This window comes from Gobio gobio, assembly GCF_949357685.1.
Source record: "Gobio gobio genome assembly, chromosome: 12".
In the NCBI taxonomy this organism is placed as follows: Eukaryota; Metazoa; Chordata; class Actinopteri; order Cypriniformes; family Gobionidae; genus Gobio; species Gobio gobio.
In genome coordinates this window covers 14045822-14073088 of record NC_137105.1, presented here as the reverse complement: position 1 = coordinate 14073088, position 27267 = coordinate 14045822, and the positions used below count along the sequence as shown (strand labels likewise).

General features: G+C 38.1%; 1 protein-coding gene across 10 annotated transcripts in view; it reads left to right on the top strand.

The window, feature by feature from the left end:
• Positions 1-27267, top strand: part of adgrg6 (adhesion G protein-coupled receptor G6) — a 50890-nt gene that overhangs the window by 13521 nt on the left and 10102 nt on the right. For 2 of the 10 annotated variants that reach the window (XM_079831888.1, XM_079831891.1), the window contains exons 3-18: positions 3174-3524; positions 7447-8067; positions 13303-13368; positions 21019-21104; positions 21301-21353; positions 21441-21482; positions 21600-21739; positions 22060-22174; positions 22320-22408; positions 22484-22685; positions 23204-23369; positions 24290-24430; positions 24582-24599; positions 25678-25797; positions 26073-26124; positions 26233-26339. In XM_079831888.1, the coding sequence (XP_079688014.1) occupies positions 3174-3524; positions 7447-8067; positions 13303-13368; positions 21019-21104; positions 21301-21353; positions 21441-21482; positions 21600-21739; positions 22060-22174; positions 22320-22408; positions 22484-22685; positions 23204-23369; positions 24290-24430; positions 24582-24599; positions 25678-25797; positions 26073-26124; positions 26233-26339 (2369 nt within the window). Of the gene's footprint in view, positions 1-3173; positions 3525-7446; positions 8068-10406; positions 10449-13302; positions 13369-15390; positions 15451-21018; positions 21105-21300; positions 21354-21440; positions 21483-21599; positions 21740-22059; positions 22175-22319; positions 22409-22483; positions 22686-23203; positions 23370-24289; positions 24431-24581; positions 24600-25677; positions 25798-26072; positions 26125-26232; positions 26340-27267 lie in introns of all 10 variants that reach the window. The other 8 variants (XM_079831889.1, XM_079831892.1, XM_079831890.1 and 5 more) reach the window with 7 other exon arrangements.

The following is a 27267-nucleotide window of genomic DNA, read 5'->3' as shown; positions in this document are numbered from 1 at the left end:
TGCTGGCTTTTCACGAGAAATGAAATAAAAAAATGAAGTAGTTATAAAATGTATTAAAATCTACTTAGTTTAATTGTTTTATGGTTTACAACTAGCAACGATACAGCCAAAGATCATTTTGCCTTGGAGCCCTAACACGTAATGTGTTATACTTCATTAATTTCAGAGTCACTCTCCAAAAGTAGTTTTTATTACATATTTCGCCTTTTCTTGACTTATTTAGTTTCATTTAAATTTGCCATGAATGCTGGTACAGGGCTTTATGGGAAGAGAGCACTAGTCTTTCCTAGTGTTTTTGTTTTTCACTAAGAAATTATCTGATATAACTCTTATTTTTAACCCTTATCCAGCAAATCACAAACAACTGGAAGAGCCATGACATTTAAAACATACCAAATTTGTTGGTAAGTAAATTTGCAAAAGTAGTGATAAAGGACATCTTTTGAGTCTGCCAATGCTTTTAGATGTCTGACCACTTCTGACAGAATCAGAGAATAGAGAAGTATGTGGTTTTGGCATCTTGACAGTTTGGATTGAATTGTAAGTGCTCTGAAATCCAGCCTCTGTATCAACTGTCCACTCTGCTGAGCACAAGGCATGTAATGACTCAAGTCTCTGAAGAGAGCGCAATCTGTGGTTTAGGTTGTGTCCCCTTAAACTGAAGATCATTTTCCCTTTCTAGGGTGGATGCCCTTTATCCTTCTGTTAGAGAGCAGTTCTCACTATTAAAGTATACTCCAGCTTTATAGTTCCCCACCTGGAATCTGTATGAAGCATCAAATCCCAGGTTTGATCACTATAACTGTTAGTTTAAAGCCAACTACTATGAATACTCTTTTTTTTGTGTGTGGCTATGCTTGGGTGTATTTTTCATGCAAAGAGTTGTAAAATTTCATGCATGAAAATTCAGATTGTTGTTCTCAATAGTAGCATTACTGGAAGGGAAAAGCAGAAAGAATCTTATGAAATATTATTAACTTGGAGAACACATTGTAAATCATTTAAATTATGTCATTTGACTGTTTGAATTAGTTAACCCTCAGTAATGTTTGTTTACGTACATCAAACTTGTCCTGAGGAAGCCACTGCATCTTGAGAAAGTTTAATCGTTCAGCGCTGCTCAATTTGCCAAAAAGAGTTTTTGCTTATGTGCTGTTCGGGACAGCATGAACAGGGACCATTGTCTCTGAGTCTCTTTTTCCAGTGTGTTGAAGTCTTCATGTACGAGAGTCGACTTGAGGGATCTGAAAGAGTTAGTTCACTCAAAAATGAAAAAAAAAATTGTCATCAATTACTCGCCCTCATGACGTTCCAAACCTGTGAGACTTTCGTTCATCTTCGAAACAAAAATGAAGATATTTTTTATGTAATCTGAGGGATTGACAGTCCACGCAACTACTTTAAAAAGTCCCTAAATAGATTGTAAAACTAATCCATATGAATTGAGCAGTTTAGTCCAAATTTTCTGAAGAGACTGGATTGCTTTATATTTTGAACAGATTGAATTTAGGCTTTTATTCACATATAAACATACATCAGCGAACATAAACAGAAGCTCAACCGTACTTGCCTGATGCATGAGAACAAATGTCATTGGTTCTTGCAGAATCTCAAATGTGCTGCGTAACACGAGAAGGAACCTCATTGGTTCTTGCAGAATCTCAAATGTGCTGCGTAACACGAGAAGGAACCTCATTGGTTCTTGCAGAATCTCAAATGTGCTGCGTAACACGAGAATGAACCTCATTGGTTCTTGCAGAAGCTCAAATGTGCCGCGCAACACGAGAATGAACCTCATTGGTTCTTGCAGAATCTCAAATGTGCTGCGTAACACGAGAATGAACCTCATTGGTTCTTGCAGAAGCTCAAATGTGCTGCGTAACATGAGAATGAACCTCATTGGTTCTTGCAGAAGCTCAAATGTGCCGCGCAACATGAGAATGAACCTCATTGGTTCTTGCAGAATCTCAAATGTGCTGCGTAACACGAGAATGAACCTCATTGGTTCTTGCAGAATCTCAAATGTGCCGCGCAACACGTGAATGAACCTTATTGGTTCTTGCAGAATCTCAAATGTGCTGCGTAACACGAGAATTAACCTCATTGGTTCTTGCAGAAGCTCAAATGTGCCGCGCAACACGAGAATGAACCTCATTGGTTCTTGCAGAATCTCAAATGTGCTGCGTAACACGAGAATGAACCTCATTGGTTCTTGCAGAAGCTCAAATGTGCCGCGCAACACGAGAATGAACCTCATTGGTTCTTGCAGAATCTCAAATGTGCTGCGTAATACGAGAATGAACCTCATTGGTTCTTGCAGAATCTCAAATGTGCCGCGCAACACGAGAATGAACCTTATTGGTTCTTGCAGAATCTCAAATGTGCTGCGTAACACGAGAATGAACCTCTTTGGTTCTTGCAGAAGCTCAAATGTGCCGCGCAACACGAGAATGAACCTCATTGGTTCTTGCAGAATCTCAAATGTGCTGCGTAACACGAGAATGAACCTCATTGGTTCTTGCAGAATCTCAAATGTGCTGCATAACACGAGAATGAACCTCTTTGGTTCTCGCACGTCAAGCGAACGTGCTTGAGCTTCCGTTTACTACAACTGATGTGCGAGTTGATGAATGTTTATATGTGAATAAAAGCCTACATTCAATCTGTTCATCATATAAAGCAATCGTGTCTCTTCAGAAAGAATTTTGACTGAACCTCTCAATTCATATGGATTAGTTTTACATCAGTGGAGGGACAGAAAGCTCTCAGATTTCAATAAAATATCTTAATTTGTGTTTCAAAGATGAACGAAAGTCTTATGGGTTTGGAACGACATGAGTGTGATTAATGACAGCATTTTCATTTTTGGGTAAACTATCCCTTTAAAGGATTTGGTTGGAGACGTCGTTCATATGTCTATTAAATGGTCACAGTTCAGGATTCTAGGTTGTCTTTATGGGAAAATGGCTTCGGGATTACAAAAGTAATTCACCATACCTCTACCAGGCCTGATATCGCTTTCCCTCTCGTTCTGTCCCTGTCGATGCACTAACCCGGCGGCTGTCTAAACGCATCTTCCTGTCCTCTGATTTCACTCCTGTCCTTGGCCTCTGCTAATACCTCTGTCCTTCGGCCATGCAAGGTAAAGTGACATGTGACCTGTTTGCTTGCAGTAGCACAGAGCTGCCAGAGTAGCAGCTGCAATGTGGTGCTCACCGACTCCCAGGGCTCTTTTACCTCCCCCTGCTACCCCAGTGACTACCCACCCAGTCAGGCCTGCAAGTGGACCATACAGGCCCCGGCCGGCTTTATAGTGCAGATCACCTTCCTAGATTTTGAGCTCGAGGAAGCACAAGGCTGCATCTATGACCGCATCGTCATCAGCACTGGCACGAGTGATACCAAATTTTGCGGCTTAACACCCAATGGACTAACTCTCAACTCCAGTGGAAATGTGATGGAGGTTTCCTTTAACTCAGACTTTAGTGTCCAAAAGAAAGGCTTCCATATCAGTTACAAGCAAGGTATGTTTATTACATAGCGAGCTCTGCACAGCATGGTTATTGATCTATTGTTTTATTTTAAGATATTTTAATTAAATGAATTAACATTTTATTTAATACTTTATAATTAAAATACTTTTTTGTTAAATCATTTGTATTAATTTATGCTTTGTATCCTGTTACGGTTTATGACATGCCATTAACTATGTTTTGCTACGGTTTTGTGGCTTCAAAAGAAATCCAGATAATCGTTCCAGACGAGCGTGACAGCTGGAGCACAATGTTTTAATGTAGTGAATAAACATCAGACTTCATAGACAGCAGCATTATCAAGATTACATTGCTAAACTCCAGCACTCTGTTTCATACCACAGCTGCTGCAACATATTGCTTTGCCTTTCATTCTATCGGTATCATCTCACACCACAGTCACAAACATTTAATCATATTAAATGATTTATATTCAGCACTTCTCTCAGTTTTCAGCCTGCAAAATTGTGTTCTTAATCAATATTTTTGTCTTGTTTTTCAGGGGAAAAAAGAGATTAATTTATTCATTTGATTGTAATAGAGCTTGTTTTCAGATAATATGTATTTTAAATAATTAATTTATACAGCTCCTGAAAAAAATAAGAGACCTTTTAACATTGATTTCTGAACTTGGAGTGGTATCTTGGTGGTATTCCAGAAAGGTTAACTTACCGTCACATAAACCTTGAACTCTCGGTTGATTAACCCAAAGCTTGCTTACTCGAGGTATGCTGGTTCCAAAAACGAGTCCAGGAGTAAGTTCAAGTTCAGACAACTCAGAGTATGTTAACAACAGAGCGACAAATCAATGATTCACCATGGAAACAGACGCTATGGCCCTGTCCCAAATGGCCCCCTAAACCCTCACGGTCTTCCTCTGAGTCCGCACTTTCAAGGTGTAATGCCGCTTTGACTGCCAGGAAGAAGTCCGTGCGTAACTCGCACCAGTGCGGGCTCGGCAGAAGTGTGCATCGAGGGCGCATATTGACCTCAAAGGGGGCGCTTGCGAGCACCCTTCTGAGACCTAAAATGACAAATGGGTCACCCTGCGATCTCGTGGACTTAAAGGGTCACTTCAGTGATTTAGCATTAGGCTTTGTATCAGTAGAAACCCCGTAGTATATTTGAATTATGGTACTTTCCCCCCTCATATCCCCCTGAGACGAGAGAATTATGCATTTTATTTCTGGAAAAAATCCTCCGATGACGCCAATATTGTCTTTTTGCGTCATCGGAGGATTTTTTGGCCAGAGGCTAAAGACTACAGCCACTTGATGGAGCTGTTCTGCATGTTATCAAACCGCCCATAGGGGAGAGATCTCACGCACACAATGTAAGACACAGACGGCCGCACGGACAGTCATAACGGATCATCACGGATACTCAGCGCGGTGCAGAGTAAAGTGAGTGTTTCAACTTTTCAATGAATTCCTGTGATAGTTTAGCTTTCATATGCTAACTGAAAACGTACCAGACTGGAGCTTAACGTTACCTCAGCTCTTCGATGAATGAAATCTGATCCTGCTGCGTCTGTGCCGTGACTTTCGTTCGGCTCACTCACACTTTATTGAAAAGACACGTTCAGTTTTTAATTGTAGTGTTTATTCTCTAACTGAACGAAATGATTGCATTACTATGAAGATCAAAACGACGGTGTACAGAGTGGCCTCGTAGGGCAGCGAAGCAAGTGCATTCTGGGAGTTGTTGTCTTTCATCCACATGAGACAAAAATACATTTTCTCAGTCTAGAAGGCACCAAATTCAAAAATAATTTCACATTTCTACTGCATAAATGACCCAGTTTAAATACAAAGCTTAATGCTAAATCACTGAAGTAACCCTTTAAAAGACACACGCATGCAGCGGCCATTGTAAGTCCACAAGACCGAAAGTGCACATGAAGCCTATGGCCCTGTCCCAAATGGCACACTTCATGTGCACTTTCGGTCTTGTGGACTTACAATGGCTGCTGCAAGTGCTTGTCCGTCAAGTCCAAGAGACCGCAGGGTGTCCCATATTTGCCATTTTAGGTCTCAGAAGGGTGCTCGCGAGCGCCCCATTTGAGGTTGATATGTGCCCTCGATGCGCACTTCTGTCGAGCCCGCACTGGTGCGGGTTACGCAGCGGACTTCTTCCCGGCAGTCAAAGCGGCATTACATCGTGAAAGTGCGGACTCAGAGCAAGACTGTGAGGGTTTAGTGTGCTATTTGGGACAGGGCCTAAGAAAGAGCATGCCATTCTACTTCCTCTTCTTCTTTTGTTTAATGGCGATTTACATAACCTACTTAGTGCACATCGCCACCTATTTGGTGGGTATGCAATAATTTTTTCAATGTTTTCTTTTAATAAGTAATCTTTATTCACTGAAAATAAGGATTATATTGTTTGTTTGATGCTAATTAATTGAATGCAGATCCATGTGTGAGATGACAATAAAATAAATAATAAATATATTTGAATTGCATTAATATTTAAACTTATTTTGAATGTATTTTTATTCTAATTCTTTAGAATCAATATATAATATTGTATATTATATAACTGAAACACATTTGGTTATATTAATAACTATATTCATTATATAAAACACATCTGAATAAGCAAACTAACCCTAGAACATAACCTGCTCTGGAGCTGTATGTCATTTTGACAAATAGGTTAAACGTATGGACGCCAGTTTTCACCTTAGAGTAAATAGTAAAACATGTACACTACCATTTAACAGTTGCAACATTTGGGGGAAAAAGTCTCTTATGCTCACAAAGGCTGCATTTGTTTGATCAAAAATGCAGTACAAACAATAATGTGAAATATTGTTGCAGTTTAAATAGCTGTTTTCTATTTTAATATATCTTAAAATGCTATGTATTCCTGTGATAGAACTTTCCAAAAGAACAGCAGTTATTTGAAATTGAAATATGTTGTAATATTTACAGTCAATGTCTAGTACTTTCACTTTTGTTCTTAATAATAGTAATAATTTCTTTCAGAAATAAAGTAAAAAGTATTTCTGCTGAATTTATGAAGCAAGGAAGTCCATCAATTCCGTTCATAGAGGGTGATTAATCTTTTTGTGTCAAAAAGTAAAATAAAATTGATATCTTCACATTTTTATCTAGGTGTAGCTCATAATCCAGGAACAAGTGTGCCTGCATAAATTGACAGGTAGAAACGTGTTCACTTGTTGCAATCAAACATCTCAACCTCCTCCAAAATAAATAACAACCAGCAATATATAACCTTCGTAATGAAGTCAGACGGTGTGAAAGTACCCATGGATACCCAGTAGCTTTTATAGATATAGAGACTGTATCTTCTATTATCTTCCCAGTTTGAAAATGAAACACCTTTGAGATCAATCTCATTAATGTTTAGTGTTCGGCCAACCTGTTGCTTTTTCTGTCATCGTTAGATAGCATTAGACATTTGGTTTTGTCAGAAAACATCACAAATATAGTGCATGGATGTAATAGTACGACAAGAGATGTATTTTTCCATTCCGAATTGGTTGTGGTTTTAATATTGAGCCGGCCAACAGACCCAAACTTGAGCCAATTTAAATGAAATGTGTCAGCAAATAGGACTTAAAAGAGGAGTTTTAACATGGCCAAATGAATACGACTGCCCATTTTGGAAGAAGTTTAATATACTTGTCTTAGAATGATTTCTTAATATAATGTTCCTGACAACCTTGGATGATTTCAGACATTAATGTCTCTCTTCTCTTCTCATGTGATGAAACGTATTATAAAACAGTTACTCTGTATTAGCTGGTTCACATTTGAATTTAGACTCTTGTCCTGTTTAGCCAATTTGGAGATCATAAAGAGGTTTGAATTAATGGTTTTCTATAATAACTAGATACGTGTATTTGTGTCATGTTTTAATATCTAATGGTTTTTCACTCTTGCAGTGGCAGTGTCACTGAGGAACCAGAAGGTCACAATGCCAAAGACCAGCAGGAATACAGTGAGAGTGACCAATTCAGTCTCCATTCCTGCTCTCACTGCGTTCACTGTGTGCTTTGAGATCGCCCGCACTGCCCAGAAGAGCACAGAGACCATCTTTACCTTGTCTGATGCTGCTGGGACATCCATTTTGGCATTTGAAAAAACATCGAGAGGCATGGAGCTTTTCATAGGCGGTTCTCACTGTTCTGTGAACAACTTGCTCACTAGCTCAGATATCACATCCAGCATGAAGCCCATCTGCCTCACCTGGACCAAGTCCTCTGGCCTAGTGGCAGTGTACTTTGGAGGCAACTATCGAGCCAACACCTGCTCAGCCTCTCAGGTCTACACCCTGCAGGGTGTAGACATCCTCCAGCTTGCAGGAAAAGGCTCAAGCTCAGTCGATGTGGATGATCAGAATTTGGATGGCTTTGTTTACAATTTCCGATTGTGGGATTATGCCATGCTCTACTCTGAGCTGACTGCCCTCACCTGTGACACTGTAGGTAATGTCATTGATTGGGATCATAATTTCTGGACTATCCCTGGCAGTTACACGCAGACTGACAGCACACTCAGCTGCAGTGAGTATACTGTTTTGGCTATATTCTGTTTAAGCTGGTTTATGACAGATTAATAATCAGGAGCTTTATACACCAGTACCATTTTCTCATAAATATTTTAGATAAATTAAATAATAAAACTTCAAATCAATATGAAATGTAATTATTTATTTATTAAGTATGGTATTCTGATTTTCATTGCAAAATCGGCTTATAAAATGTTAGGCGCTTATATGTGACATTAACGAATGTGACATTAATGGCACAATATGTACGATTTTTGGATATAAAATGTTAATTTGTTGACCTGAGAAATAAGCAACTTTAACCAGGACACTGTGTCTGTGTCGCCTATCAATGACATCATACCCGCGTTACCCTCGATTTCGGTTTTATTTTGTAGAAACCATGGAAACACCAACGACACTTTAATATATTGTGTGTTTTATTAGACAGGTGAGCAACTGTTTGGATACATTCATCGACAGAAAACGAATAATTTTTATATAGCTCAATACAGTTAGTCTTATTATTTAAATCAAATTTTCTTGATTTACCGTGAGTTTTACCATGCCTAATATCGATCTAGATTCACCTGGACCAAACCAATATAGCCAAATGTGCAACAAGTGTCTCATAGTAGCGGCCAAGCGAATGCACAGAGAAGCATAACTTTCAACACACTCAAATAATTTATCTAATATGATAAAATAGCGCTGCGTTACCCTACATACGCATGAGCGGAAGAAGTTGAAGCATCTGCGGCATAATAAAAGCTCCGCGAAATCAAGGTGTCATCAAGCTATTCCTTTGTTTTGAATTAGTGACCTCTAGCGCCGAAAAATTACATGTTGTGGCTTTAAGTAAAAGTTCACCATTTATAAAAATCAGGGGTAGAAAGCATTTGAAAAAACAAGAAAATACAGATGCATAAGAAATAAATGGAAAAATGCATTGCTTGATTTATTATAGATATTTTACACTAACAGAGAATGCTTTGCTTGTCCTGTGATCACAATGAACATGTAAATGCACCCAAGATTCATTAAAACCACATTCATTGGTGGTTAAAGACTCATTTTGATGGCGTTAAAAAGTTGTGCAGGGAAATTGTGTTTTGTTATGTGCATATAACCACGTAAATAATATCTAAGTGCTGTTCTTCATCATGCATGGATATGTTTCTGCTGTATTGGCATGCAAGTTGTATATGCAATCCAGCCAAAGGATATCCAGACTTTCTAGATACATATGGGTGTTAAGCCAAGTTTGAAGGGCCAAGGGTGCATTTTCCGATAGAAAAAAATGCAGAAAGAATCTTGAGAACCAAATCTCATCAAGCTACCTAAGACAGCACTTTTAAAGTCCTCCAAATGCCCTCTAACTCCCAGTGTTGAGCTTTGGGTGGAAGCAAAGGCAGGCATGACTCACATGCATAACAAGCTTCACCAGGGACTGCTTTCTTCCACTTAGCTTGGATCCTGAAACTCTAGATGCCCAGCACAGCTTGGGTCAGCAGCCCATGGAAAAAAGTGTCGCTTTAAACTATGGCGCCTTAGATCAAAAGCATTAGTTCACTAACTTTCAGTTTTCTACAACAGATAAAGCCATATGTCCTGTGTGAACATTTGGTCTGTGTAAGTCTTGGAAGTTCTGTTGGAATTATTTTCTCCAGATAACCTGTTGAATCCCCTATAAATTAGAGGTCCCTTTTAAAGTCAGGGGGAGATAAAAACACAGAGGGCACTAATTCCTCATCAGAGTTCCTTTAGATAACAGATCGTATGCAAATCAGTAGCAACACATTGTCTTTTTATGTTAATATATGGTGGGCTTCAATGGTCTTAGTCCACATGTGAAAATGCTTGTTTTTTCCCATCACACATTTTTAGTAGCCCAAAAATTTGAGTGAAAAGTTGTATTAAAAATAAGCATGTCTATCATGCTGGATAGATGTCTTATATCCAGCATGATTTGAGAATGATGTTCTTAAATGATCATCTTTCATTACAAATGTGCCTTTTTTTATGTTTTTTTTCTTAAACTATTATGCACAATCTTAATTATTTCTTATTTATTTTTTCTCATAAAATTCCTCAGTTCATTTTATTTTTTTATCACAATCTATGGTTCATGATTCAAATATAATTTTGAATCCAAGATTTTCCATGTGGACTTCATACTGTAATTTCATGTTATCAAAGATGTTATCATCACTCCATTTCAAAGAGAAATGTATTCCTTTGCTGGTTATTGTATGCAACTTATTTTAATATCACTGACATATCACTTGAATTGAATGAACTTCTTATGCTAACTTGAGTTTGGAAAAGCAACTAATTTCTCATCTTCTTTTGCAGTCTGTTACCCAAATTGCATTCACTTAACAGCTGCAACTAGTGGTGAGTGTACTGCTAACATGCCTAATATGTGTGTAATTGCTTGCTTTTTGTTGTGAAGGTCAACGCTTCAGTGTTTTCCTGTACCTTAAGATGTTTTTTTGCTTTAATCACTGTTATGACTTTCTGTGGCTATACAGAAAATACAGAAAGAACACAAAAGGTGAATTTTGAATAAGGATCTGGTTGTTCTCTTCAATAGATGTGAGACTGAAGCTTCAAGCGTCATAAAAGATGCAAAAGCAGTAGATTTCTTACATCACAGTTCAAGTCTTCTAACATCAGCTTGTCTGAAGTCAGTATGTTAGCTTTCTGTGATAAATAGTCCACTTTTTTATTATTGTTGGCGTTTTATGCCTTTATTGGATAAGGTAGTGTAGATAAGTCAGGAAGCAATTGGCAAGGGAGAGAGGAAACGGAACAGCACCTTGAGCTGAGACTCTAACGCGGATTGCGACATATGCTCCGATGGATCGTCCAACTTTTAAGTTGTCATTTACTGATAATCATCTCCTCCAGTGAGCTGGGTACTATTTTGACCGGATCATTAAGTAACTAGGTTGGACTTTAAGGTGCTGTATGTACGTTTTTGACTTTACTAAAGCATAAAAATACCATAATATGATTGCAGATATTTAGGTAACATGCTGAATTCACATACTTGTTTCCCTGAAAAACAATGCTACAGCCAGTTATTCTTACTTTGAAACATGTGTTCCGTGTCGGAATGTCTGTTTTTATTTTGGTCTGTGCGATAACACACGTTGCCAATTTACCCAATAGCATTTCGACACCACAGGTTGCCAGTTGGCAGAAAACAGCTTATTACTGCCGTGGAAGCCAGCAAACAAACTAGGTCAGAGATCCCAGATTCTACCTGACCTAAAAAGCCTCAGCATCCATCTAAAAATCTTTATGAACTGAAGCACGTTAAAACGCGGATAAACCAACTCATCAACTTACAGTGTGTGAGTCTCCTCGCCTTCCATTGTCAATTACGCTCGTTCCTGTTGCGTGTGCATCGATTCTGAGGAGGAGGGGGCGGGGCAAATCATATTTTGAATTTGGACTGCAGTACCCATTTCAACCACTAGCTGTCATTCTTACAACAACTGCATCTGTCTATTTCTTGATTTAATAATTTTGCCCGGTTTTATGAACTGGATCACCTGATTCATTGAGATCTGAATTAATGAGTCATTCACAAATAAGATATCCCTAAGGTGGTGCTTTGTCGTTTTGCAGATTGACAGTTCTTTCATTATTTTGGAAAGAGTGGCCAGAATATGTTTAGAAATTCACCTTTTTGGTTCTCCACTAAAGAAAGACATACATGTTTGGAATGACTTGAGGGTCAATAAATAATCACTGGATGTTCATTTCAGGGAACTACATTCTTTTATTCAATTCGTTCATTTAAAAAGGTTGACCTGTTCCAGGGCATTTTTGCTTTTTGCTAGCATTTCTTGACCTTGACAGGAGCAATGTAAGACCCCCTCAGCAAACTGCAGACAGTTAGACGCTGGAGCCTGTGACACATAACTATTTCCTTTGCTCAGTTACAACCAGCTGTGCTTGTGATGTTGGCATGAAGTCAAGAGGCCCGTGAAGTTAAGCCCGAAGCAAAACTAATGCTGTCACTAATAAGCATGCTTTTAAGACGCTACCCTCCCTTCTCTTTCCATTGGCTACTCATGTGGTTCCCTCTCATCCTTTGACAAGACCAGTGGGGGACTGCAATCCCACCTTGCATGGAAAAGCAGCGGAAGAGCCCGTCCTTAGAACAGCTCCGTTTTTTTCCCCCCTCGACCTGCCTTTTAACGCAGAACTTCAAGATGATCAGAGTCTCAGTGCTATAATGCTAGACAGCTGCCGCAATGTGATGTCTCCCATAATATATTTAAGGGCTCTTAAAGTTATCCTGCTTCTTCATTCCTATGTTTTGCAATGGATTAGTTCCTCTGTGTACAGTAGTTTGACACCTAACTATGACACAAATGACCTCAGAGCTTAAGTCAGATTTATATTGCATTTGAAAATGTCAAAATAATCAGCTTTTTTTGGAACCAATAGTGTTTTGCTTTACATATCAGAACTTAAAGACACTGAAAAGGTGGAAAAAATATTAAAACCTGTACAAATGGTTTATTGACAGAACTTACTTTTGGTCAGTGCTGTATGCTCAGACATGCTCTGATGAGGATTACATTGACTAAAGCTTAACCAATAGATTTGCATTGCAAGTTGAGTTTTTCCTTTTGCAAATTGCTTAGCTTTTAAATTGTTCAAGATTTGATGTCGCTTCATGTATTGCATTCAAGCATGTTGTTTTGACAGAGTCAGAAACTAGCGGGTGAATTGGAGAGATCTGAAAAGCAAAAGAAGATGCAATTTGGTATTTCGCACATCCCTAATGGATTTGTGTTGAGAAAAGGAGGCATTCCTGGGCCTCGATCAAACCAGCTAGTAGAACATTTCTGTCATTCAACTGTGGCAAATTATTAAATTCCACCTTTGAGTCGCTGATGTTCAAGTTTCAGCTTGGACATTTTGAGGTCAGATTCCATTGTCAAAGCCCAGAGGATTGCTGGGAAATGTATGACACTTTTTCAATCCAATTCTTGTCCTAAGTTACTCTTGAATTTCTATTTATAGATGTAAAAAGAGAGGGAATTAATATTGTTGGAATGTCCAAGTCTGCCCACTTGATTCATTTTAGATATATTTCTGTGTCTTTGTACAGTATGTCAGTAGGTTTTATAGATATTATTTATATTTTATAGATATTTTTATAATTTAGTTTTAGTTTCACTTTTTTTTCAAACATGTCAAATGTTCATTTTCAAATCTTTCATAGGCACTGCCATAGCAACTCTTTCCCCGGAAACCCCAGGTTGTGCCTCCCCTGGACTTGGCTGCCCAGGTAGGAAGAGAAATATCCTTATTATAACTTTTAATGCTCAACACATTCTTCAAAACATGTATTTGTTTCCTGTATAATTAGTTGAACCATTCTCATCAAAGACTACCTTTGATACAAATTATAAATATTCATTTATTTCTTATTGATTAAATTTTTTTTTTTTTTTTTTTTTTTTTTTACTAAGGTATTAAAAAAAAAGTTTCTTGGAAAATGAAATATAATACTTAATTTGCTTAGACCTTTAGTTTTGTGTAAGCATGCCAAACAAAAACAGCTTGCCTTCCGCTCATTAAGACGCCCCTAAACTGAACTGGTGGCCAATAAGCGTCCATCATCAGCGGGGAGCCATGAGAATCCTCAGGCTTAATGTCCTCAATAATGTCCATTAAAGGTCATTGTCCCATTTTAACCATTTTGCTTCTTTCCCACCGGTCTACTGACATTTCTTTGCATATTATGTATTCCCATGTAGCAAAAAATAGCACATTCATGCCTGGAGATTGGAAGATTGGTCTTCTTTCAATAAAGTTCGTCTTCTAGGTTTAGAAATGTCTTGTTAAACTTGTTAAACTATACTTTGGCATAGTTGTTGTTGTTGTTTTTCCATTTATGTTATGCCTGCAGTATATGATGTAGCTAACACATCTATGCAGAGAAATCTATATCAGTGTATATAAAGTATGAAGTTTCTGCGCATATCTATAAATAGGGTTTTTTGGGAGGGTTAGGGAATCACAAGTCATTGCTTCCTTGTAATTGAAATTCCATGATGATTGATTAGGCAATACTTTACTGGTTGTTGTATCTGGGGGGGGGGGGGGGGGGGGGGGCACCTATGTATTTCTAAGGATACGCAAGGTAGTACAATCTCCTGGCTGTTTGTAGAAAATTACTTGTAACAGACAAATTGTTATAAAAAACATAGGAACTAGCAGGAGAACATCTCCCTTTTCAGCACATTGTGAGAATTTGATAAAGGCAATGTAACTTTCAAGCTCTCATAACTAATTTTGCTAGTTTTCAGGGGATTCTGAACTTAGCAAGGGCGAGTAAAAAACAATGTTACCTGATTTTTCTTGGCATTACATTTTAAGTCAAATTTTAAATTTCTGGTTAATCTCTTTTTTCCATATTCATCTCGCGCTATGCTTGTGATTCACACAACTGTTGTTTGCTCCACAAGTTGTTCTTGCTTTTTTTGGTTTCATTCTAACCTCCATTTAATGCCAGTGTGCCCTTCTTCCATCCCTGCCACCAGCAACATTAACTGTTACCACCGCATCCATTGCCACCACTAACATGATTCCTACTAATGCAACAACCCACGGTAAGCATTCACCTCTGCCTTCTCATCATTTTATGCCTGGTTTTTTTTTTCATGAGGGTAATGTCTTTTGCCTAATGCGGAACATGTGGTAGTCACTCATTTGGAGAATATCCTTATTAGCTGCAAAAGTAATGTTCCATTTAGAAATAAAGGATGTTTTATTAATGCCAGTGGCCGTGTTCCAGAATATTTAATGAGTTTTTAAATAGTTTGAAAGTAGATTTGAAATAATTCCAAATGAGAATGCTTGCTTTATATGGCACATAATGTCCCTAGTTTTTAATGTAATCCTGCAGGATTGTTTTAAAGTAAATCTGTCTGGTTTAAATGCTAATATCAGTCACATCATTGTAGTTTACAAGTGATTTTATTTTTTTACACAGTATTAATTTCATTTTTTCTCACTCTTCTTTTGTTCTGACATCAAATGATGCTGTTACTTTATATAACTAGGTATAGTTTACCCAAAAATGAAACTTTTGTCATCATTTATGCATCCTTATAGTGTTGAAATGATGACCGAAATGTTATTTGTCATAATATGTCATCTGTCAAATAACTCTAATTCATTACATATTTTTGTCACATTTTTAATAATGTTATGAATCGAATGACCCAATATATTTATTCGTTTTCGAACTTTAAATATGGATGCATGTCAGTAGAGCTCATTATCTCTCTATTTTCTTCATCAGCTCTTACTACTACTCTTTCATACACAACTACTTCTAGCATGCCTCTAACCACAACTTCTGGTAAGCAAATATCAAGGTTTCCTACAGTTTTATATTCTGTTTAATGAGGTATGATATATGCCCTCACTAATACATGTGCGTGGCTCTGCCTCTTTATACCAACACTAGTTCCACTCACGCCAACTACTAGAGCTAAAACAACAACTACAACTACTGATAAGCTAACAGTTACAGAAAAACAGATTTCTTTGCATTTTCTTTCACCTTTTCAGCCAATAATATACATTTATGCTGTTTCATATTGCCGTACTAACCAAACTGTTAACATTGTCATGTCTATGTGTGCCGTCATTAGTACCAACTACATCACCTTTAATCCAATTTAAGCCACCACCCATCAACCCTGGTAAGAGATCACCTCTGCAAAAGATATTATCAAATATCAATTTTATTAGACCAAATGTTTAACATTGTCTAGAATCTGCTTCTTTTAGATCCATTTGATAATTTTCTAATTATTCCTACAGATTTAACTTTATTTATAATACTGTAAGACTTGATGTAAAAAACAACAACACATTTTTTCAAAATTTCAATTGGATAAAATAGTGGCACAAGTTTTGGCAAACTGCCCGACAAAGAAATTAAAAATAAACAAAAATGACTAATCAACAGAAAGAAAATGCATGGCTGTATAAGGACCCTTGTCTTATGTCCTCATGCATAGCTTTTTGTTCATTTCCCTAAACCATTTATCAGTCACTTAATCCATTCCTTCATCTGCAGCTGCTGCTACTAACTCACCTCTGTCCAACAGCAAAACCAATGGTAAGACAAACCTGTTATCTCACATCATACATGGCTTGCTTGTGCTTACCAGGGAATGTCACTGCTAAACTTTCATTTGTATGGGCAGAATGGGAGCGGCTAGCTTGTCTTAATAGAAACGGGAATTAAAAGATTGATTTATTGCTCTGAAAATTTCTGGGTGCCGATTAAAGGCTTCATACCTCTTATTTTTTATATACTTATCTAATATTACCATAATTACCTACTAGAATGTCAAAAATATTTGGACGAATAAACACCTTTCTAACTCCATTTTGTCAAGTGTCTGCTGTGTGTAGCTCAGCTTAAATCTGTGAATATGTTTTTGTTTTTAGACTTGACCTCTACTTCCTGTATGTATCTATCAAAATCTTGAAAGCTTTTTGTATATTTTTTTCAGGTCATAGCAGTCTTTAAACACTTATCTTCCCTCCTCTCTTTCATTGCATATTCTTAAATTCCCTAAATGTGTTCAGCTAAAACCTTTCCTGGCAGCTATTACAGTTCTCTACTGTTCTCTTACTCTTTAGCAAAGCTACATTTCAAAATTAACTACTATTCGTTTACTTTCTGCACAGCATCCTGTGTACTTTAATATTATCTATTTTATATATTTAGTTCCTTATATTAAATGTCAAGTCATTTGGAACTAATTTGTGGTTTATTTATGATGCTAATACAAATTTTCTAGCATTCCTTCTGTGTTAGCATTAGCATTGCCTTCATGACAGTTTCCCTGAAATCCTTGATGTGTGTTTCTGCTGTATAACTTCACTTTTGCTTTCTTTACAGTCCTCATTTAGGTAAACCCCTGGAATATGTTTGTGCTTTACTTCATACAGTCATTGTGCTAACTTCTATATTGTTTTTAGAGTGGGATTTTTTCAGGATGTTTTCCTGTATATTGTTTTGTTCTGTTATATGGTGTACTGTATATCTGCAAATATAAATAATAGCCTGCTCTGACCTCTTCATTTTTACCAAATCCCGGATCCTCTGCTAAATAATTGGAGCAGAAAAAGAGAGGGCTGCATTTTTGTGGTCACTACTGCGGTTTACTCCTGGCGCTGAGACTCCGTCCACTAGCTCTCCCCCTGCTAGGCCTCTTGTTGCTCCTGCTCCCCGGGGCCCCAAAACATCACTCGGCTTCATCTCCACACCCCTCATCTGGCCTGTGAGGAAGAAAGTTGAGGCTGCCGTCACTCGGCCACACAAACGTCCCATCATCCATCTGACCAAGCCGCCTGCCCAACCGACAATAAGCATGACGAATGAATCCCACTGGCTGAAAACATCCACAATGGCCTCGGTTGCCAAGAAAACAGACTCTACAAGCATGAGGCCAGCCTATTCCCAGGTGAAGCCTCCATGGCAACCAGATGCTCACAATCAGAGTGAAGACTTTGAGTCTTTCCAGGTGGCGTCACTCAGTAATCGTAAGAATAAGCCGTTAGCTCCCCAACTGGTCCTGAGCGATAGTGACAAGAACAGCACAGAGATACTTGATTACCCATCTGGTTTTGGCCCAGGGGTGTTTTTTTACGACATTGACTTGGATGATGATGTCTTCAGCCTTTTTGACTTTGATTCCACTTACTCCCTGGATGAAAGCTTGGCCACTGCCACCCCCCATAACATGTCTTTTTTAGAAGTAGAAAGTGTGCCTACTGTCAACACCACTACTTTTGGACCGGTGAGGCAGGCTGTTAGCAAACATGAACATTTACACAGTCAGTCAGACCTTAGTTTACCTTGGGCAATGTCAGATTTGGCACAGGTCTCAGAGCAGCTCGAGACAGACAGCAACTGGACACTTATCCCTTCTCCTGCCATGAGTCCAGGAGGGACAGGTGTGCAAATGATCCAGCCTGAGCTCAAGAGTCTCTCTGGCCAGACAGCAGCATGGCCAGAGCGGTCGCCCACACACCTTGTGGATATAAAGCTAACAAGCACCATGCCCTGGGGCCTCTCGGAGGCAACTGCCACCGAGGACACCTTTAAAGATGTGCAACAAGGTCCGAAAAAGTCCCCCATCGTGCCCACAACGGTTACACGTGACCAGATAGAAACTTTAGCAGAGCGTTTTGCCAGGACAAGCTTGATAGAACATAAGTATAGTCTTACCGATACCACCCCTTCCTTTTCTTCATCAGCCTCCCAACAGAGCTCTTTCGACTATCTCCCTGATCAAACTGTTTTACTCATAGAGCCTTTGACTGTGAGCCCTCTTGCTCTGCAAGGCAGCTATCCCCTCACAACAGAGACACTTGTTATCTCCTCTCTCTCTCCCTCTTTTAGTGTCGAGCCGGTGACTGGACTGCTTATGGATTCAACCCGTGGTGCTGCCACTCTTATTGAGCCTCTGAGTTCATTGCCTACTGCAGGGGTTCAAAGTGACTCTTTAATGATAGAGGCCATCAGACCAAGCCTGTTGTCTTCTTCGCCGCACACTGATGTTTTCCCATCTCTGACACCTGGCTCAGCCCAAAGTCTCTTTATCTCGGATGCCAAAAACAATACTGACCTGATTTTACCCTCAATGAACAATCAGTTTATCCTCTCTGAAAACCCACAAGCTGTTGACTCCAGCCAATTCCCAACTTCTAGAGTTCTCACTTTGTATCCGAGCATCACAAGCGGCATTTTTACGTCAATAGTGGGCAGCCGGTCTAAATTAGATTCACCTCTGGTGCTGGAGCCGTCGGGTGTAAACAGATTGCCAGAGACCCTTTTCAGAGGCTTAAGCAGGCAAGGAGATGTTAATCCTTCAGAGGCTGATCTGAGGGACTTGTCGCATATGCCTCATATTTCTGTCAGAGCTAGTTCAGAATTACCATACGCTTCTGTGGTGGCCCTGACAGATGAATGGAGAGGTTCTCTGTCTTCACCCCTTAATTCAGACTCTCAAATGAAAGTGGAAAGGATTGATGTATCGCCAACATTCAATTTACCCTCCCAAAACATTTTAGACTCTGGCTCAGAACATGACATGGTCACTTCAGCATGGTCGGGCTATTCTGGGGAGAGTTCCCAAATTTCATCAACTGAAATATTTCCCTCCCTTTTGCTCAATTTGATCAGTAAGATTGGACCAGATGAGGCCTTACCTTATGAAACCAAATTCAGATATCAATCAGAGACAATGGATATTTCTAACTTCATAAAGCCTGCCGATGTCTTTCCTTCTCAGTCTGAAGGAGAAATTTATCAGGATGGATTTGTTGCATATAGTCGTATAAGCAGTCCAACCCACACGTATGTTGAAGCCACCACTACCACATGGTCTCTCAATACAACTTCTTCTCTAAATATGTCAGAAGTCTCTAAGTCATATAACCAAAACAGCACACATGACTCTATTGGTTCACATAGTAATTTCGCAAACATGACCACTAAGCAGATTGTGAGCCATTCAACCACTATTTTAGCAAATGAATTGTTTAAAACAGATATACACACATTTGAACCATCAGTGAACATGCCACGTACACCTCCTCCTTTGCAAATGACTATGACTGATGCAGATCTGTCATCTCATACCCATCCAAACCCAGCTTTTCATAAGTTCTCCACCTTTACAAGCAACATGCCATCAGAACTTGAATCAAGTGCCTCTATTCCAGTCCTTCAGTCCTCCAAATCAATGGACATTTCAAGCAGTTACAGTCAAGACCTGCTGGACACTAAACATGTCCACTCCTCAACAACAAAGCAGCCATTTTGGGCCAAGAATGAATCAGCAAACCCCTCCAGCCACAACTACAATGTGCTCGTTGTTCAGCCCGCCACCACAGATAGCGAGACGCATCCGTCTCCAGCTATTGACGACCAGTCTTTTGTCCCCATAAATGGCACAGTCGACACCCCGACCAAAGGAGTCAGCGCAGGTTTTGGCTCTATGCACACTGGTGCCACCAATGGGACTACTACAGTACTGGCCCCATGTCCATGTAAAGCTCCCTTTCATATTACATGTCTGTGTGGACTTTCAACCGGGAACAGTATGTTTTCCAATAACAATCTAGAACTTAGAAAGAAAGATAGCTTCTTTTATTGCCGAATCCTGACTTTCTGAGCAAGTGATCGTAGAATGATGGGTTGTTCAATTGAGGGGAAAAAATCACTCTGTCTTCTCGCCTCGGTGTGCAAAATTTTGTTTTTGATTCCATGTGATTTACTAGAAGTAGTAAGATATTAACCACAGCCAGTTCTGACAATCATTGAGTTTCAGTGCTCTTCGTGTACTGGCTGTTACTCGCTCACTTAAATTGAGTGCATAGGTCTCTTGTAATTATCCAGATTTGTATCATTCTTCCTTCTTAGGAGACTGCCTGATATAATTATTTTTTGCATTGAACAGTTCAGCCTTACTTTCAGGAAGAATTTGCACTGATTATTTTACGAGAGAAGTGTGCTATCTTAGGATGCTCTCTCACATTTTCAATTTGTGGAAATATATATTTTTAAAATGTTATTATATCTGGAGTCTCCTAAGAAAGTCTTGGCATGGTGTAGTTATGCATTATAAAGTAGTCCAGCACTAACAACTCAAGATACATGAGAGCCATCTTGTGATAGAAGTGCAGCATAGCAGTAGATCTCAAAATACTTGGCTTGATGAACCAGGATTTTTTTTACTGCCAAATCATCTATAATAAAAAGTCTATCTTGAGACCACATTTGTTTCAAAATTACTAATTACCAAGATTTATTTTAACTACTGCTATGCAACACAGAAAAAAGGTGAATGAATAAATTGTGTTTTGATTGATAAAAAAATACCTTATTCTCCTTTTACAGAGGAAATTTTCTTCAGAATATCCCTTGTGGTTATTGATGAACAAGCAAACAACCCCAGGGATGTTAAGATGATGATATCTCAATGGGTATATATATATATATTTTTTTTTTTTTCACTGTTAAATAGATTTGAATTCTCTATTAATGTATATCAAGAGAACTGGTCATTTTAATTCTGAAATACTTGGTTTACACCAATATAACTTCTTCTGCATTAGCTCTCAATTATATCTCATTCTAAACATTTCACTGCTTACTAATCCATTTCTGTGATTTTTACAGCTTGATAAAACGTTTCAGAACTGGATCTACAGAGTTTATGTTAATGGTGTCAGGTAGGGTTCTTTTTCATTTGAAAATGAACATCTCTTTCTTTTATCGAATGATGACTGTTAGCAATCTCACTCTCATCCCCTTTTCAGTCTCCAACCTGACACTGTTCTCTCAAGGGCCGCAACGATACGGTAAAACATTTCAACAGTTCATATTTTTACTAATGAAATGGTTGCCATATTTCACAATCTTTTGTTTTCAGTATTTTATAAGGTCTAAAAAATGTTGTGATGTTGCATTCTACTTAGACAAACCTACATGGCCCTGCTGGTGTATAAGAATACCACAGATGCGAGTCTGACAGAGGCAGAGATTGAGAACTGGCTGAGAAGTGCCCCTGCAATGGAAAATAGCTTGATTTTGGACAGTGTGATCGTGAATTTAATGGGTATGGCATGCTCCATAGTGTTCAATAATTCAGTAGCCCTGCAGATTATGACTAAGCATTTGCATATTGCAAAAATATATATATTATCATTAATATATAAAATAAAATATGGCTGATATGGTATTCATTTTGAACATCCACTGATACCTAGCGGCATGGAGGTAGCATGACGCCACCGCAAAAGTCTGTAGTCTGCAGTGTAAAATGTTCATGTCTTATAAGTAAAAACCTTTTAATGAGAAAAAAAAGTACTGAGTGTGCCTTTAAGGTTTGTAATTGAATCCTTTTAATCCTGTACCTGTTTGGTTGCTTTGCCTCAGAAAACTGCCAGCCAGAGGAGTTCCCATTCCACTACAGATGGCCAGAGAGCAGACCCACAGTCACCCAGTATATCCCCTGCTTCCCTTACAAAGAGCAAAACGCATCCAGGACTTGGTGAGTAGACACTTATACCTTCTGATCTGCATGCAAATGAGAATAACCTACTAATTGAAGCAGTTCCGACCAGTAATTATATTTTAGCAGGTGTGTGTGAAAAGTCAATGAAATATTTTATGTTTTTTTTTTTTCTGCTCTTTAGCATGATTAGCCAGTATAATTATACATCATTTTGGGCCCTCCCTGACCGTGGAAACTGCACTAATATAACAAGCATTTCCATTTCACAAGGTAGGTTCTGATCCACACTGCACACATTACTCTGAAATCAAAACTAGCTTTAATAACTTACTTTCAATTCTACAGAGAATGCAATGGAAGTGGCCGTGCAGCTCGCTGACATCACCAATAATGAGCTCTCTATAGAGGAGGTGACACAGGTTGTTTTCAAGTTAAAAGAGCTTGTGAACATAGCCAAAATCAACGCCACCCTGGCCAGCACTGTGGTCACTATCATCTCCAACGTCATGGTCAGCTCAGATGCCGCTCAAAAGGACGCCTCAGAGACGTATGTGCTCTTACCTACACTGTTGTTGTTTTTTTGCATGACTTTTTGAAGTTGAACACATTTAATATATTCACTAAACATCAAATTTCCAGGTGTCAGATTTAATCTATTTAGATTAAGTCTAAGATTTCCTACGCTGTATGAACTTCTATGCAAATGTTTCCCTTTGTTTATGGTTTTAAATGGTTGTATATGTTTCAGTATTACATTTATGTCATTTGAGAGCAAAGCACTTGTTGTCTCAATTCAGATGACTTGCTTTGCTTGTTGTGCAACATTGTAAAAGCTGCCACAGAGAAAGTTATAAGTTGTTAGGGCTTCTTTGGATTAGTTCTCAGCATTATTTACTGGCTCTAAGAATATATTTGTTACATAATATTTTCTCTCAGAAATGTCTGGTCTTATTCATCCAATTGCTTCTAGTTTCAAGGGAGGGTCTGCTTGAATCTTCAGCCCAGAAGTTTTTAATCTTCTCATCTGTGCCTCTTCTTATTATATCATCTTGTATATTGGATCAGAGCTCTCAAAACAATGGATGAAATGGTGCAGAAGATGGAGTTTGATGGGCTCTCACTGACCATCACATCCAAATATCTGGCCGTGGGAGTTTCTGCCCTCAACATCAGCAATTTTAATGGGACCACTTTCAGTGCGTTTATAGCGACAAACACAACAGACCCTCAGGTAAATGGCATGGCACTTCTTTGCATCGGGTGTTGCATGTTGTTAGATGTGACATTTGAAAAGTCTTTATATAGGTATGTGAGTGTGTTTCTGCTTGATGAGGGTCTATATCTGGTTTCGCGTGTGTTATTTGAATATGTACTGCACATAAAATTTGCTAAAGACTTCCTACAGCGGGCTGCCCAAACACTTTTGCTGTATTATTTGCTGCCCAAACATTTTAGCAGTTAGGTTTTAAAGTAATCTTTAGCAATTAAAGCAATGTAATGAGAGGTGACGTGTATGGACCATGCCCAGAGGTTGCACCCATTGATTAAGAGCCAACGGTTCCTGGAAAGTTGTGGGAGGAAAAAGCAACATTGTAGACTTCGGGAGTGACTCAGAAAATGACACATTTTCTCTCTTTTCAGTGCATGAGTGTCAGAATGTATATTTATGCAAGTATTTAAGTGGATTTTCTGTATTTTTAGCATTCTCGCAGCTTTAAATTGTATTTTTTGTGACATTTTGTACACTATTTATATAGTTGAGGATCACTGTAAGTATTTAAGGGATTTTAAAGGATTAAAAATACAAATTAGCCAAACAAAATATAATATTATCGCCTGAAGGCCTCATAATAGGTTTTACAACTGGTCTATTTTTACTTGAGATCCTGTAATGAATTAATAACTACTTTATTCTGGCAGATGGTGCAATAACCTCTCCCCTTATTAAGTACATTGTAGCTCTTATCATTTCAAAGAATACTAATTTAGTATCACACATCTTTGAGATTTCACCTTTGGTACAGTAGGCACAAGACATATGGGTCTTTACACTACTCATGAGCAGATCCCCCATTCCTTGCATGTCCATTTATTAAACATTTTGACTAATATTATCATGCAGACATGCGATGAGTAACTTTTTCTCCCCAGATCGATTTTGAGTCAGAGGCCCTGAACGCTTTGGCTGTGGTCACTTTACCTCCAACACTGCTGCACAACCTGAGTAATTCACAAATGGAGAGAGTGTCCAGAATAAACTTTATATTCTTCACCAAGACAGGACTCTTTCAGGTGAGCATTTTTTTAAATCGTTGTGCTGTAAATTTTTCGATGAAAAAGTATTTGTGGTATTCTATAGGCCATTCACATATTAAAGTAAGGCTTTATTTAAAGGGCTGAACAATGTAATATTGACAATTCTCATTGATATTTCTGTCAATAGCACTTTGGATCATTAATGGTACGGTAATTAATCTCTGGAAATATTCTCTCAGTGCTGAGTAAACTAACTCCTCAGAATGAACTCAGAATTAAATTGTGTAACATACACTACCTTTATAACTTGTTTGGGGTTTATTCAGCAAGGACACATTAAAGTTGATCAAAATTGACAGTAAAGTCTATTTTAAATACATGCTGTTCTTTTGAACTTTCTGTTCATTAAAGCATCCTGAAAAAAATGAACACTGAAGACTGGAGTAATAGCTCCTGAAAATTCAGCTTTCCTATCACAGGAATAAATGACATTTTAAATTGAAAACAGCTATTTTAGTTTGCAATAATCCTTCACAATATTACTATTTTACTGTATTTTTGATCAAATAAATGCAACCTTGGTTGAGCATGAGTATGGAAGCTTTTAAAAGATTGCAAGGTATAAAGTCAGAATTGTGAGATATGAACTCACAATTCAGACTTTTTTTCTTGCAATTACATTTATATCTCACAATTCTGACTTTATGTCACGCAATTCGGGCTTTGTAACTCGCAATTCTGACTTCTTTTCTCAGAATTGTGAGATATTAACTCGCAATTGCAAGTTATAAAGAATTGCTAGTTTATATCTCACAATTCTGACTTGATTTCTAGCAATTGTGCGATAGTCAGAATTAAGAGATATAAACTCGCAATTGTGAGGGGAAAAGGTCAGAATTGTGATTATATAAACTCGCAATTGCGACTATATCACACAATTAAAGTCACAATTGCCTTTTTATTTTTTTTATTCTGTGGCGGAAACAAGCTTCCATACATAAGAGACTTCTTTCAAAAACAATTTAAAAACCTCCTGTCCCAAACATTTTGAACGGTGTGTCATTAATTTGATTAACATAACATACTGTATTTTTAATGATGTGTTTCTTATCTGAATGCAACATCTATCACTTACTAATAGCTAACAAAAGTGATATACTCTGTCCATACTTACAAAACTGATATATTTACATAAACAAAAATATGAGGTGTATTTTTTTGTGTCTGACACCGAACAGACGAGTCGTTTTGTCCTGACATTCTGTTTTATTTCTTTTTTTTAGGATCAGCAAAGTAATGGCATGTCCTTGAACAGCTATGTGGTGGCTAGCAGTGTTGGCAACTTCACAATCAAAAACCTGCAGGATCCCGTCAAGATAGAGATTGCACATTTGAAGTACCAGGTACTCCTCTTTTTCTTTTTCCTTTTTTTGCGCCAGCAGGTGTGGCTAACACCAAAGTTTATTGTAATACCACTTTTGGTTACTGGCATTTTTGTAGAAACAAGGATTTTGGTGATATGTTTTTCTATGAGTAATTACAGTAACTATTCATTTTATTAGTTTAACCTTCCCGTCAATGACATTTCATAGCAGTCATTTTCTTCCAAAAAATGATTTGTCCAAGCTAACTAGAACAATTGTGTCTAACACTCTTAATGTGTCTGTCTGTCCTCCAGAGAGAACCAAAGCCTCTTTGTGTGTTTTGGGATTTCGACCTTCAAAATGAGGGTAAAATAAATGATGTATTTGGCCCCTCTTTAAGCATTAAAACAGTCCCATAGGAAGCTGTACATACAGACTTACAGTAAATTTATAATATCCATTTGTCTTCATTAGATCACACAGGGGGCTGGAATAGTGAAGGCTGTGAGGTCAGTCCGGAGTCCAACAGCAACAGGACCGTCTGCTTGTGTAATCACCTCACACACTTTGGCATTCTAATGGTGAGATTTGTGGGATTGGCACCAAAATGACCCTACAGAGTGGTTTCTTGTTTTAAGCCAATATGACAGACTGAACCAACATCGATGTGTCTTATATGTCATCCAGAGTGGCTAACCACGCCTGAAACAGACTGGGCCAAATACTTGGCAAGTAGCTAATTAGAGAAACTTCACTGTAGTTTGGCACTATATGCATGTAATATTAAAGGTGCACTTTATATTATGCTGGTATACAGTTTATAGCATTAAGCAAATGTTGGCATTGTATAAATTCATCACAGGTAGCCATGATTTATAAAGTGTTTTTTATAAAGAAAAAAAAAAAGCTTTTTTTGTACTATTGAAGGAATACAAAAATGAAAATTGTCCCATAATTTCTTTGTAATGCCATTGAATAGAGCCAGAGATTTTGAAGCTCCAAAAAGCTCATCCATAAAACGTAAACCATACGACTCCTGTGGGTTAATAAATGACTTCTGAAGCGATGGGTTTTTGTATGAAAAAAATCCATTTTTAAAACTTTATAAACTATAATCACTGTATGCATGTTCACGAGAGAGTCGAGTTGTGGCTCAAGTTCTGAGTCCTCTTCTCTCATATCAAATCCATCTGATTTTTCTTTAACCCTTAAATGCATGACTGTTTCGCCAAACATTCTTACATATTTGTGTCTTTAGCGACCCGGATCTATATCTAACATGGATAGATCTACAGTGGGGAGAACAAGTATTTGATACACTGCCGATTTTGCAGGTTTGCCCTCTTACAAAGCATGTAGAAGTCTATCAATTTTATCATCTCTTCAACTGTGAGTGACGGAATCTAAAACAAAAAATCCAGAAAATCACATTGTATGATTTTTAAGTAATTAAAAATCAATTTTGACAAACAAACTAGTGGAAAACCAGGCATTCAATTATAAAAAAAA